Here is a 15,779-nt window from a genome sequence, read left to right on the forward strand (position 1 = left end):
CTATATATATATATATACATTCTATTTAAATTTTATTCTATATTCTTCTTCTTCTTAATTTTTTCGATTTTTGCTGTTTTTCTATCAAATTTCTAATTCTATTCAACTTCTATCTTCATTCCATTTTTTCTTATTCATTCTTCTTTTTAAATCAGCAAATTCTGATATTTTTTCTTCTTACTACTAATACAATTCAGCTTTTAGAATTCTGTAATTCCTATTTTTCTTAATTTTTATTCAATTTCTACTTAACAATATAATTTTCATTTAATTTCAAATTAACTACATTTTTTTTTCATAAGTTCTAGTCAATGATAGGATTCGATCCAAAAATCCCTATCGTGTGAATCGAACACGCTACCAAGTGAGCTATGCTCGCCACTATAATACTAGGTGGTGCCCCGCAAAAGTTATTTTGCCATAAAAAAATATTTTTAGTATAAAATTCAATTTTTTTGAACTGTCAAAATTTTGTTTATGATTAATGTTAATGTTAAATAATGCTTTTTCATTGTGATCTTTTAAGTTTTGAGGAAGTTTTGAATGAATTTGATAAGCAAATGAAATAAATATAAATTATAAATCTATTTATCTAATAATATTCATAAATATTGACAAATGTCATTTCATATTTTTTTAATGCTCACATTTATTTAAATTTATAAACATTGATTTTTAATTAGATTTAAAACTATAAACAGTGATTTTGAATATAGCATTTCATCGAAATTGGATATAAATGTTGGACATATCTATACATGTATGTTTTTAAATTATATTTTGAACTGCCAATTTTTTTTTAAAAATTATAAATCAATTTTTCTCCAGAACATTAAAATCGTCATTTCATTTCGAATTCAATTTCAAAAAAATAGTTGCCTAATTTACACAAAATTGAAACAGTGCTCCCGTTTTGCAAATAATTATGTGCAACATTTTCACAGAAAAATTAGAAACAATTTTTTTTTTCCAAAAGCAATTATTTTGTTGAAACAAGCAGAAAGTTCTTTGAATCACTTAAATTGGACTCCTAGTTCTCTCAAAAACTGCCATTTTTTTCACATTTCTCTCTGTATCCGAAACCGCTGGGCCTACCTTTTACAAAAACTAATAACCACTTTTCCCCATCATTACGAACTGAATGTTTTTGAATCATACAAATCGGATGATCCGTTCTGTCAAAAACTCGATTTCTATTTTCTGCACTCTTTGCTCCATATCTCCGTAACGGCTGGACCTGTCTTTGCCAAAATTTAAATTTAAATTCGATACTTCGTTCTCTCAAAAACCTAAAGGCTAGACCTGCCTTTGCCAAAAACTAATTAGCTCATCTCCCTATTAATAGGAATCGAATGTTTTTTAAACCATTCAAATCGGATGATCCGTGCGCCCAAAAACGTGGACGAAAAATGCAGACATACAAAACACACAAACACACACATCCATTTTTTCTGAGGTATGCCAAAATGTTCAGAAACCTTCAAAACGTCGAGAAATGCAAAAAAACCTACCCTACGGGAAGTTAAAAATATAGACCTATAATATTAGTTGATTTTGTATTTTTACAGATTTTTCTTGCAAGAAGTACAACTAGGAGAAGAATTACTTGCAAGTGGCGACCTTGATGGTGGTGTTGAACATTTAACTATTGCAGTAGCTGTTTGTGGGCAACCGACTCAACTTCTACAGGTAAGCTATTATCTACAGAAAACAGTGATAAACAACATGTGCATCAAGCCACATAACAATTTATTGAGACTTATCATTGGGGAGCTACATCCGTTTAAGTAAAAATTTGCTCACCGAACTCCTCCCTACATTCCTTCATTTTAGGTATAATCTATTCTGTTTCAGAACCCTCTATTAATAAAAGTTTAATTATTATAATTTAATTTTTTCTAGGTGTTACAGCAAACATTGCCACCACAAGTTTTTCACTTATTACTGCAGCGCCTACCACAAGTTGGGTCTCGTCTTGAGAAAGCAAGTCCTCATGTTACCATGCATGAAGATGATGTAGAATGATCTATGTTTCGATAGCATAGAAAATTATTATTTGTTAGATGTTTTATTATGTTCATTTTTAGCCAATATGTGGTTTGAATAGAAAATGTTAAAAATCCTGCATTGGTGTTTTTTAATTAATTTATATTAAATTTAGACTGCTGAATCGTCAATAATCTTCAAGATACAGTTGTCTGTAGTCAACTCAACATTAGCGTATTGAAATATTATGAATTGATAAGCTTGAAAGACGATGATTGGAATTATCTTCTCAAATATCGTGACTTAGTTGGGTATTGACTGCACAAAAATTCAAGTAACTTCATACAAGTGAATCCATACTCTTTAAAATAACGATTGCTGACCGCCTTGGAAATCGCTTGATAACTATATATCTTCTATATATATAAAAATAAGTCGGGTTTTCCTTCCTGACGAAATAGCTCCAGAACGCACGAACCGATTTCGACAATTTTGCATTCGTTGGAAAGGTCTCGGGCTCCGCAAGGCTCTTCTTATAGCTAAGAAAATTAGTGGTGCATAGCATCGTGCCCTAATGCAAATTGCTGGAACTTCACGCACCGTAATTAAAAATTCGAGTAATGAAATTTGTGAGAATTATCAGAATTATGCTTGGTTAAGTCAACGAGCAATTCTTGCCGCAAAGAATAATGATGTACACGCACTGAATTTTACCATTCAATCAAAAATTGCTGACGATTTGGTGACATACCAATGATTCCGACTGGTCTTCCGTTTGACTTCAAACGATTGCAATTTCCAGTTCGCCTTGCGTTCGCAATAACAAGTCTCAAGGCCAATCGCTTAGTGTTTGCGGGATAAATTTCAAATAGATTATTTAGAAAATCATTGTTTTTCACATGGGCAGCTATACGTCGCCTGTTCACGAGTTGAAAAACCATCCGCTTTGTTTGTGTTAACGTTAGACCAAAAAACAAAAAATGTGGTTTACCAAAGAGCACTTCAATGAAACGGATAATTTGCGGATTCACTTTCATTTACTTAGAGAAAAAACACTTCATTTTTGTAATCGAAATGAATTCATTACTGTTGTATAATAATATCAAATTTTTCCTTTTCAAATATAAAACAAACAAAAAATTTCTTCATCTTTCTCGGGAAACCATCTGGTGGCGAAACGGAGTTTGTCGGGTTTGCTAGTATATATATATATATATGAGTGAGTCCTTGAGGGCGATACATCAAACAAAGAATATCTTTGTTTGATGTATCGCCCTCAAGAACTCACTCACATATTTCAACATCAAAATTAACTACTAAATCCATATATATATATATATATATATATATATATATATATATATATATATATATATATATATGTATGTATGTATGTATGTATGTATGTATGTATGTATATGCAATGTATACATATGCAACATGTGTCAAAAAGTCTGTGGCCACTTGTACAATTTAAAGCGCGAAATTCAAATAGAAATTTAAAAGATATGTGATAGATAAATTTTTATATAAAAACTAATCAGCACGTCTTCCCATCGATAGGAATCGAAAGTTTTTGAATCATTCAAATCCTTTGATTTGTGCTCCCGAAATCGTAATCCCGAAAAAATAGTTATAGTTGAGTATTTTTGGTGAAAACAATTTGATGGTCTGCTACTATATTCGAAATGAAATACTTTTTAAGTAAAATAATATTTTATTAAATTTGAATATTATTGAATGAATAAGTTTAGCGACCATGCAACTTTAAAAAGCCGTTACATGTTACCTTTAGCAATAAATAGCAGTTTAATGACGGTCAAGGTAATATTTCGACGCTTGTATAATAGAACAACCTAGAGAAACATACATCACTTCTTCTCAACGATTGGATTCAAAGAACAACTAGTGGGGTGGGTGGCATCGCGCCTTAAGGCAAATTGCTGGAACTTCCCGTACCGTAACGAAATGTTCGAGGAATACTGAATGTGTTCAAATAGATTATTATAAATATTGTAATATTGTCTAATATTTATAAGAATTATATAAACTGAATTGCAAAGTTGAAATTATTTGTTTAAAGTATATTAGAACTATAGTCAGAATTAAAAATAAAATCTGAATTATTTTCGATATACAAAAAATTTTTTTAAAAAAAAAAGTTGAAACAAAAAATGTTTTTTTCCAAAATCAATTATTTTGTTAAGACAAGCAGAAAGTTCTTTGAATCAATTAAATCGGACGCTTAGTTCTCTCAAAAACTACCATTTTTTGTACATTTAGCTCCGCATCTTCGAAATGGCTGGGCCTGCCGTTGCTAAAGACTAACAACCACTTCTCCCAATCATTACTAACTGAATGTTTTTTAGTTCATTCAAATCGGATACTCTGTTCTCTCAAAAACTCGATTTCTATTTTCTGCACTCTTTGCTCCTTATCTTCGTAACTGCTGGACTTGCCTTTGCCAAAAACTAATCAGCACATCTCCTTATCAATAGGAATCGAATGTTTTTTGAACCATTCAAATCAGTTGATCCGTACGCCCGAAAACGTGGACGAAAAATTGTATCCATACATACATACACACACACACACATCCATTTTTTCTGGAGTATGCCAAAATGTTCAGAAACGTTCAAAACGTCGAGAAATGTAAAAATTTTCAATTCCGATTTTCAGCCCATTACAATAACATACCCTACGGGAAGTTAATATTAATACCGCCGGTATTGGTATTACACCGGTATTTCGGGATTACCAAAACTTTGTTAAAGATTTAACTTACGCAATACATATATGATCTTTTTTTAATTAAATTTTTTTTTTAAATATATATTTGACTTATTCGAACTCTGCTGAATAACTCATTTCACTATTACAAGAATGTAAATATTAATACACAAGTAAATATTAATAATAAACGTTAAATTAATATTAACCTAACTCAAATCTGAAATATCGGTTTTTATATAAAATCCTACTGGTGATAGATAACACTTATCTAAAGTCATAACATATAAGTCTGCAATAAATATTTTATTATTTATTATTAAGTTTTTGTCTTATTTTAGTTTTGGCTGCTAATGTTTCGAATCTATACCTCAAAGCTTAACATAAAATATTATGTAACAATGTTATCAATATTTGATATTATTTTCATTACAATAATTTACAAAAATATTAACAACATGAATATAAAACAATGCATATATATATATATATATATATATACACGTGTGTGTGTATATGTGTATGTGTTTGTGTATGTGTATATCTTTTCACAAATAAATAATTAACAACGAACAAAATTTGATTTATACAGAGGATTCATTACATATATAAAGATGATAAATATTTCGAGTTAAAGTAATTTTAATCGATCCATTTCCTTGAATAGCGTAGTACCCATTTGCGCCGGACTTGAGGTGACAAGCACATTCGCACTTTGCAAAGCTTTTATCTTATCTTGTGCACCACCTTTTCCTCCTGATATAATAGCTCCAGCATGTCCCATTCTTCGCCCTGGGGGTGCTGTCAAACCAGCTATGAAAGATACAACAGGTTTTGCCTTTTGACCCTAAAAATTATTTTTGAGATAAATATTTGAACAAATAGTTGCATCATTTAAAATTTATACACCTATATATATATATATATATATATATATATATATATATATCATTAAATAACTTATTTAAAAAAAATCAGTTTCTTTTTCACTAAAAACGCGTTTCGAGTTTATTCCACAGCCCGAAAGATTAGTCAATAAAATATTAGACAACAAATGACTACCACATAATAAGATATAAGTAAAAATTAATTAACAAAACTAGTTGGTATTTGTATTTAGCCTTGAGGCAAGTTACATGAACTTCCCGATATGTGTGAATTAATCGACTTAATCAATAAGAAATATATTAATTTATGAGTGAATAAAAGTATTTCGAGTGGATTTATTACACATAATTGAAAATGAACGAACGAATACGTTAATAACTCGGAGTAGGTATTCTCTTAAAGCAAATTTTCACAAATTAATAATTTTTATAATTGAACCAGTTTCCGTAGGACTTTAATGGTTTAGTATATTCATTGAGACCAAGTACTCTATCGTTATACCAAGTAAATCGTCTAATTTCAATTTTAACAAACGTCAAAAAAAACTACTCATTTTCTTAATCTTTGATTAATTTTTAAAATTAAACTACTTGTAAGGCCGTAATATTTCAGTAAGTTCTATAAGACCATGATATATATCACCAAAAAAAGTTCCATGAAAATCGTCTTAAATTTTTTTTTCACCAGTTAATTACAAGAAAACGGCTCGGTAGATTTTCATCTAAAACTAATCAGTATCATTTCCAACTAATATTAACAGTTTATGATTTTTTAAAATCGATTCGGTAGTTTGAGCTTAAATGTGGACGAAAAGTTTAACACTTTTTTTCAAATTACAAAGAAACGGCTCGGCAGATCGTCTCACAAAACTGACAAATTATAGTCCTCATTGAGATACATCAAATGGCTTTTAAATTTATGAAATCGGTTCAGACGTTTTTGAAAAAACGTCGATCAAAGGTTTAATTTTGTCAAATGTCAAAGAAACGATACTAATTTTTGCAAACTTTGACGATTTTTCAAAATTAAACGACTTGTCGTAGGGCCGTAATATTTTAGTATGATCTACAAGACTATGGTATCTACCGTCAAAAAAAATCATAAAAATCGTCGATTTTTTTTTTTAAAAAAACTTTATTACAAGAAAACGGCCCGGCCGATCTGTACCAAAAACTAATCAGCACGATTCCCAATCAATATCTATCGAACGGTTTTTGAATTTTCAAAATCGATTAAGAATTGCGGGCTAAAACGTGGACGAAAAATTTTTCACTTTTCTGCGATTTACAAAGAAACGGCTCGGCCGATCGTCGCACAAGACTGAGAAACGATAGTCCTCATCGAAATACATCGAATGGCTTTTAAATTTTTGAAATCGATCCAGCCGTTTTTGAGAAAACGTCGATTTACGTCAAAAAATCTGTTCACACACACACACACACACACACACATACACACATACTTTTTCCAAATTTGGTCTCATTCGATTCAGAATGGCTTGAAACGTCGAGAAAACATAAAATTAGCAATTCGGATTTTTTGATGAAAACAAACTTCTCCTTCGGGAAGTTAAAAAAAAAATATTGCAAATAAACAAATAGTTAAAATAATAAGACTTATAATAGTTATCATATTTTCATTATATGTAATATTCAATATCAATTGATATCAATTAATTGTACAAGGTTTTATCAAGAAATGAATTAAAACTCTTAAATTTGCAATGAAAAATATTTTCAAATGAATTGCACTTTAACTCGAGTTTTTTTTTCAAAACCGTCTTAAAAATGTATCCATTCAAAAACTGCAGAATTTAAAATAACACACAGCAATACTAAATTTAGTAAATAATATTTATATCTTAGAAAAATGTGAAAAATAAAAGAAAGAGTTCCGTAAAAACATAAAAATATTTACTATTGGATTACATGTTGATATAACTTATCTTATATTCCTCTAATGGTATCCCCCATCGACTAGGACATTTATGATCGAAGCAATTTAAAAAAACGAGCAAGAGGCAGATACAAAATAAAGATGTAAGATGATATCAAGTCATTGATCATCGATCCAACAAACATTCGATTCGTAATGATAGGGAGAAGTGGTGATTAGTTATTATTTTGGCAAAGGCAGGTTCCGCCGTTTCGGAGATATAACGCTAAATGTGCAAAAATTGCCAGTTTTTGAGAAAACTAAGCATCTGATTTGAATGATTTAAAAATCTTTTTGCTTGTATTGACGAAACGATTGCTTTTGGGTATATTTTTTTAATTTCTAAAAATTTTCTTTTTTTGAATATCTGAAAGAATTCTGATTTTAATTGTAATCCTAGCTAAAGTTTTAAACATCACTTATATACTTCAAATGTTTAATTTAAACTTTGCAATTCAGTTTATATAATTCTTATAAATATTAGACAATGTCCTTCATGTTGAATCCGATTAATCAAGTTAAATAAACGTCGTCGTCAAATTCATGAGTTCTTACCTTCTATAAAACAAGAATAATTAAAGTTACAGTATTTATAATCTATTTGAAAACATTTAATATTCCCCTTATATTTTATTAGATAGATAGGTGGAGCCATGGCGCCCGCGGGCCTGCGTTGTTTATCATTTAATTACTTTAGATACGACGTAATCGTATCATTATTGATGAGTAATAATTCATAAAATTAATAAATTTTTATTAATAAATAATTACCATATTATATATATATGTATATATATATATATATAATTCGAATCATGATTCGAATCAATTCGAATCAAGTTCATATATGAACAATTATAATTTAAGAGAAGAAATAATATCATTTTAATAATTTTATAAGTGAAATAATTAATTCAATCCACTACTGTAAAGATTGATATTATTTCATTTGTGTGAATTTGCCATTACTTGTATAATTAAAATATGATAATTTTGTATGTGTATAAAACTCGTTGTGTAGTTTATTTTGATAATAATTAAAATCTAAATCGCATAATAAATATTATCTAAATGAGTTTTTGATATTTCATGAACAAATTTGCTCTCAGCGCTTAGTCAAAAATAAATAAACACTCAAGACCCATACGCACAGCATCTCGATAAGTCGATAAGTCGATACGCTAAATCACGGACACATGTTTCGAACTCAAGTCGGTATGATTCAGTTTGAGTCATATAAACTCGGATCAATTCATATCGACTTGAAGTCGAAATAAGTCGGTTTGAGTCTTAGGAACTCGGATAAATTCATAGCGACTTGAAGTCGAAATAAGTCGGTTTGAGTCTTAGGAACTCGGATGAATTCATTTCGACTTGAAGTCGGAATAAGTCGGTTTGAGTTATAGGAACTCGGATGGTATTGTTAGACAATGAATGCGGTTAAAGTCTTATAAATTGGAGTCGGGTGCAGTCGGGTGATACATTTAAGCGTATTAAAGCCGGGTGACTCGCATGATTTAATTCAAGATTTATTTTTTATATGTATTATTATTATTATTTATATTTATTATTATTATTATATATATTATTATAATATTGAATTATATTAAAACATTTTTTTTATATTTATGAAAATTTGTGTTCATACATGCACACAGTAAATATTTCGCGGCTTGATACGAGTTGATTCGAATCAAGTAAAATCTGATTCGAATCAAGTCGTTAAAGGCTTGATTCGAATGATTCGAATCACTTGATTCGACTTGGCACATCACTAATATATATATATATATATATATATATATATATATATATATATATATATGTATACATACACATGTATATATGCATGTATATATATACACATTTATATATGTATGTATATAAGAACACTTACAGAGTTATGAATTTTCAGATATTCTGCGGCATTCTCTTCGGCAACTCCACCAATCTCTCCTATCAGTATGATTCCCTTTGTTTCGTCATCTTTTAAAAAGACTTCTAAGCAATCGATAAAATCAGTACCATTAAATGGATCTCCACCTATTCCCACACATAGTGTTTGGCCGAGTCCAACCTACATGGTATAATTAAAATATAAATTGGTATTCTTGCTATTTATTTCGCGAGTCAAGTTCAATATTGTATTTGTGTAACTTACTAAGGTTGTTTGATTTACTGCCTCATATGTCAAAGTTCCAGACCGAGATACAATTCCAATTTTTCCTCGTTTGTGAACATGTCCAGGCATAATTCCAATTTTGCACTGAAAAAATATCCAATGATATGTTTTAATGGTTGCTGAAAAAGTATCACTTTAAAACAATTATATTTATATAAAATATAAATGTATCTTAAAGCAATACTGCCTGTGGTCATTTACTACATATATATGTATATATATATATATATATATATATATATATATATTGATTGTTTCATTTCCAAACAGTAAATCCAATAATAAAAAACAATTTGTTTTTTGAAGATGTTTAATAACGACGTTTCGGAACTAGGTACGTTCCATCATCAGGTTTATTCTGTCAAATACAATGTTTTTTAAAAATATTGATTAACATTAATTAATGATGGTCATTACAGATTAATTAGAAAAAAATTTTTTATAAAGGAATGGATTATGTACCAGGGTAAAGAGTAATAAGAATTAACTAAAAAAGGTTTTATATAAAATTGAGAAGCAAAAATTATTTACCTGTAATAATTTATATATCCATATCACTAATATTTTTTTGTTAAAAACACTCGATTTTCTGGAGGATATTTGTAGATGTTACGACTACACAAGACTTAAACACACTGATATGGAGTTCTGTCGGCCAGATGTAAGGGACAATGTACGGAATTCTTGGCAAAAATGATTTTTTATGGCTCTTGTATTGGTAATTTACGAAAAAAAAGGAAATATTACTTCAGTAAATGTTGAGAAATATTATGTATATATATGCACATGTATATGCACACCTACATACTCATACATAAATATGCACATATCTATATATTAATGTATTTACAATTATATACACAAACATATACGCAAGTGCATGTATATAGTGTATATACAAAAACATACATATAAGCACATATATGGATGTGCATATATTACAACACATATACATGTATATATATACATATTCAAAAATTATTAGGATTAGTTTTGATGTTGAGAAATATGAGTAAGTTCTTCAAGGGCAATACATCAAATAAAAGGCAAAGCTTTAGAAGTTAATATTTAATTTCTTTTTCCAATTTCTGTCATTTTTTCCTAGTTTATATTAATTTTTCAATGTTCATTCTGTAGATCCACTGATGATGACATAAAATCCTATGTCGAAACGTTTGGAAAAATTAAAGATTAACTTCTAAATCTTTGCCTTTTATTTGATGTATTGCCCTTGAAGAACTTACTCATATATATATATATATATATATATATATATATATATATATATATATATATATATATATATATGTTACGGTAAATGTGCACTCTCGGTGAATGTGCACATTCACCGGTAAATGTGCACATTCCCCAAAACGCTAGGTGAAAGTGGCGTGTTCTCAAGCAATCAAATTAAAACAATGTTGTACGTGCGTACTTGGATCGGTCTTATGAACATCTCGCGTATTTGACGCATGCGCAATAAAGACTATGCGCGAAATACGTCAAGCATGTTACAAATTTTGTACCAAAATGGTGTTATGGTGATAAATGATTAATAACATTCTGTTGAAGATTTGTTCATTTTGATCAAAATATATAATAGTAGTTGAATAGTAAAATAGTGAATCGTGAATAGTGATAACTGAATAGTTAATAGTAAATAGTAAATAGATCTTAGCAAATAGGGAATCATTATTAGTAAATAGTGAATTAAGAATAGTTAAATAGGTAATAGTTAATGGTTAAATAGTTGATAGTTATTAATTAAATAGTTAATAGTTCATAGTTAATAGTTAATAAATAAATTGCTAATTGATCAATAGTAATAAATAATGGGTATTAATATGCATATGACTAAAATAATTAATATAAATATAAATATAAATATAACTATAAATATAAATATAAATATAAATATAAATATAAATATAAATATAAATTGAAATATAAATATAAATATAAATTGAAATATAAATTGAAATATAAATATAAATATAAATATATAAATATAAATATATAAATATAAATATATAAATATAAATATATAAATATAAATATATAAATATAAATATAAATATATAAATATAAATATATAAATATAAATATATAAATATAAATATATAAATATAAATATAAATATAAATATATGAATTAGTATTTCACCCGCACGTGCGCACGCGCGCGTTTTGAACTCACATTCGCCAAATGAGCCGGTAAATGTTCAATTCACCGAAATATGCACATTTACCGTAACATATATATATTATATATATATATATATATATATATAAACGGAATATATGTAAAATAATATTTCATTAATAAAGAATTGCACTTACAAGTTCAGGTGCAATAATTCCAGGGCAATTAGGACCAATCAATCGGCTTTTGTTTTGCCTTAATAGTCTATGCTTTACTTTAACCATGTCATGTTGTGGAACACCTTCTGTTATGCAAACAATTAGAGGCATTTCAGCTTCAATTGCTTCCAGAATTGCATCAGCGGCTCCTATATTGAATATAATTAATGATAATTATTATTCATATACTTCATACATATATTGAAATCTACACATCACCTAAAATTATTTTATAGGTCAAAAAATAAGAAGAATTGATCGTAGTTGGTAAAATATAAACTAGTGGTGTATGACATCGTGCCTTAAGGCAAATCGCTAGAACTTCCCGTACCATAATTAAATATTCGAGAGAAAAAAATTAGTAATCTTTAAATATTGATCAATGATAATAACAAATGTTTCAAACATTTCAAACAGATAATTATAATCATTAAATATTTTATCGTTCATAAATTTACAGTGACGATCTTATCGCTCAAAGCACTTGAGAAAGTTTACATTAGCAAGAGGTGCAAAATGAATCCATCTGAGGATATATTTCTTACGATCAGAATAACGCATTTGAAATATATACATTTTCAAACTGAATTATAAATTTAAAATTCATATTTGAAGTATAAAAACTTGTATATTTTTAAAAAATTTGAAAAAAAAAATTTTCTCTGAAAATTTTGAAATAAGCTTGAACCGTACAATTAATTTTTAAAAACTAGTCTGTATTGGTATTTTGCCTTGAGGCAAGTTACATAAGCTTCCTGATATGTGTGCATAATCGACTAAATCAATAAAAAATAAGTAAAATGTAAGGCCGCTTATAACTTTCTATAAAGGGGCATTGTCAAAAAAATACTGCACATAATTGATTAGAATTCGTCACATTAAAAACCTAATGTATAAGCTTTCAAATCATATAATAATTATAAGGCTTAAGAATGATGTTAGGTTCAGAAACAAATTAAATTTTCTACAATAATAATGAAGTATCTTTATTAATTTTTTTTTGTTCAGAAGCGAGTATCACTGCTATGTAATATCAGTTATTCAAAGCCCAAAGACTATAGGCAAAAATAGATTCAAATAAAAAAATTCACAGTATTACAAAAATTAAATTTTAAAATTAAGATAAAAAGGAATAATAATTTATATGAAACACTTTAAAATAAAAGATTAATAATAATAATAAATATAAAAATAAGCAGATAAAAAATCATAAATGTAGAATAAACAGGTATGGTTATTTATGAATTTTTATATTTTGTTAAAAGTAAGAAGACAAGCAGAAACAATTTATATATAACGCTGAGCAATAGGTTGGCAATATAAGTGTATTTTCTACAAAGCATAGTAATACTATGATGGGCGTTGAATCAACCACGGTTATTTTCAACCGTTTCTTCTTCGATAACTAACTACGTTTCGTCGCAACGAAATAACTAGTTGAAAATCAACTGGTTTCGAAGCAGTTGAAAACATGGCGGCCAGTTAGTTTTTTCAACGATATAGGAATTCGTTCGTTCGAAAACGAACGTAGGCAGGTACCTGCGTCGGAAAGGATCAACTAATACTATGAAAATCGCTTATTGTTAGGCTATTGCTTTTATAATATTGCAAATGTACATGTACATCTTGAAAGAAACTTGCAAAACGCGCCAAATCGTTAATTTTAGAAAATCAGTTACATTTATTAAAAACCTAATGTATAAGCTTTCAAATCATATGATAATATAAGGCTTAAGAAGATGTTAGGTTCAGGAAACAAATTAAATTTTCTACAATAATAATGAAGTATCTTTATTAATTTTTTTTTGTTCAAAAGCGAGTATCATGCTATGTAATATCAGTTATTCAAAGCCCAAAGACTATAGGCAAAAATAGATTCAAATAAAAAAATTCACAGTATTACAAAAATTAAATTTAAAATTAAGATAAAAGGAATAATAATTTATATGAAACACTTTAAAATAAAAGATTAATAATAATAATAAATATAAAAATAAGCAGATAAAAAATCATAAATGTAGAATAAACAGGTATGGTTATTTATGAATTTTTAATTTGTTAAAAAGTAAGAAGAAAGCAGAAACCAATTTATAATATAACGCTGAGCCAATGGTTCGCATATAAGTGTATTTTCCAAAGCATAGTAATAAGTTATTACTAATAACCAAATGTGAAAATGATTATACTTATATTCATGCGAATCTTTGTAAACTATTTTTTGGTTATAAATTGTATCAATAGTATTTTCACAAACCTGGAGGTGGTACATAAATAACAGAAGCAGTAGCCTCAGTTGCATCTTGGCTTCTTTTACTGTTTTGAATACTGGTAAATCGAGATGAATTGTTCCAGCTTTTTTTGGTGATACTCCACCAACAATTTTAGTGCCATATTCTATAGCTTGTTTACAATGAAAAGTTCCTTGTTTACCAGTAAATCCTTGACAAATTACTTTAGTATTCTCATTTAATTTTAGATTTGGTCTTGTAGCGTTATAGGAACTACTAAATCTTGCAAGACCTGTGAAGAGTACTGGGATAAAACACTTCATACACAAAATATTTCTTTTCGATTTACGTGATTCTATATATTAATTTGCACTTACCATTAACGGGTTTTGAAAATATTCTTAATGAGTACATGTTTATTAAAATATTTTTTTTAAATACGTAATTATTACGAAACAAATTTATTATGGGAGGACGTTGACACTAAATGTCATAACTATCTATGGTCATTGGTTATAACCTGTACGTCTGGCTCCTAGACTACCCTGTGTTCATAGAGACGTTTCCCTTTCCCGATTTTTACGTTCAGAAGGAATACTTAAAGGGTCCTCCGCTCGACGTGATGGCGCTGCTTTTGGCATTCAAATTAATGGCGCAAAATTTGAAATGAAAATTAATGAATTTTAGTACACGGGTATTTGAAACTAAATTTGGTATTACAATCGTATTATGTTTTGTAATAATGCAATAATAACAAAAATATACTAGATAATATCATATTATAGTAAATATACAATCAAATCGAAATATAAATCAACAAATACACTGCCGGTTTATATATAATAGATATCACATCTAATCTACTGGAATAACTTTAACACTTTTTCTGTTTATTAATGTAAATATTTAGTGAAATGAAATTAGTGAGTAATGCATTATAGTGTTAGTTTATTACATCGTCTGTCATTCTTAACTCTCATTAACTAATAATCATCCCGTGCAAAATTTGACATTCTTAAGCAATTCATTTTCTCCCAAGTATATTCAGATCCGTGTGAAATGGTAATCAAATCCAATCCAAAATTTGACATTCTTAAGCAATTCATTTTCAAGTTTATTCAGATCCGTGTGAAGTGGTAATCTTATTTCAAACAGCTAGAAGATTTCTACATATTATGTCTTTCGTGTAGATTATTTCTTACATAATTTTCTAGAAATGGCCTCTTTTCTTAAAGTTTAATATGATTAGACTAATCTATCAATACAATGCGTAGTATTTTTTTTTTTTTTTTTTATATTTATATTTTAAAAGTACAAACTTAAATGAACAAGAATTACCATTTTGTACCAAATGGACAATGTCTATTTCTAGGAAGTTATGTAAGAAATAATCTACAAGAAAGACATAATATGTAGAAATCTTTCAGCTGTTTGAAATAGGATTACCACTTCACACGGATCTGAATAAAC

At 28.2% G+C, this 15,779-nt stretch overlaps 1 protein-coding gene and 1 pseudogene across 1 annotated transcript; one reads left to right on the forward strand and one right to left on the reverse strand.

Moving 5' to 3' along the window:
* Positions 1 to 1,409: 1,409 nt before the first annotated feature.
* Positions 1,410 to 2,120, forward strand: LOC113368130 (annotated as a pseudogene).
* A 3,106-nt stretch (positions 2,121 to 5,226) lies between these two features.
* Positions 5,227 to 14,836, reverse strand: LOC113366172 (succinate--CoA ligase [ADP/GDP-forming] subunit alpha, mitochondrial-like). Its single transcript, XM_026607737.1, is given in 7 exon segments — positions 5,227 to 5,563; positions 9,437 to 9,616; positions 9,701 to 9,805; positions 12,061 to 12,230; positions 14,336 to 14,383; positions 14,386 to 14,601; positions 14,687 to 14,836. Coding segments are annotated over 7 exon segments (972 nt in total). The 5' UTR covers positions 14,724 to 14,836; the 3' UTR covers positions 5,227 to 5,347.
* Positions 14,837 to 15,779: the final 943 nt, after the last annotated feature.

Source organism: Ctenocephalides felis, unplaced genomic scaffold (assembly GCF_003426905.1).
Source record: "Ctenocephalides felis isolate EL2017-DRISC unplaced genomic scaffold, ASM342690v1 CF-g0.4_SCAFFOLD_01170, whole genome shotgun sequence".
Lineage (NCBI taxonomy): Eukaryota > Metazoa > Arthropoda > Insecta > Siphonaptera > Pulicidae > Ctenocephalides > Ctenocephalides felis.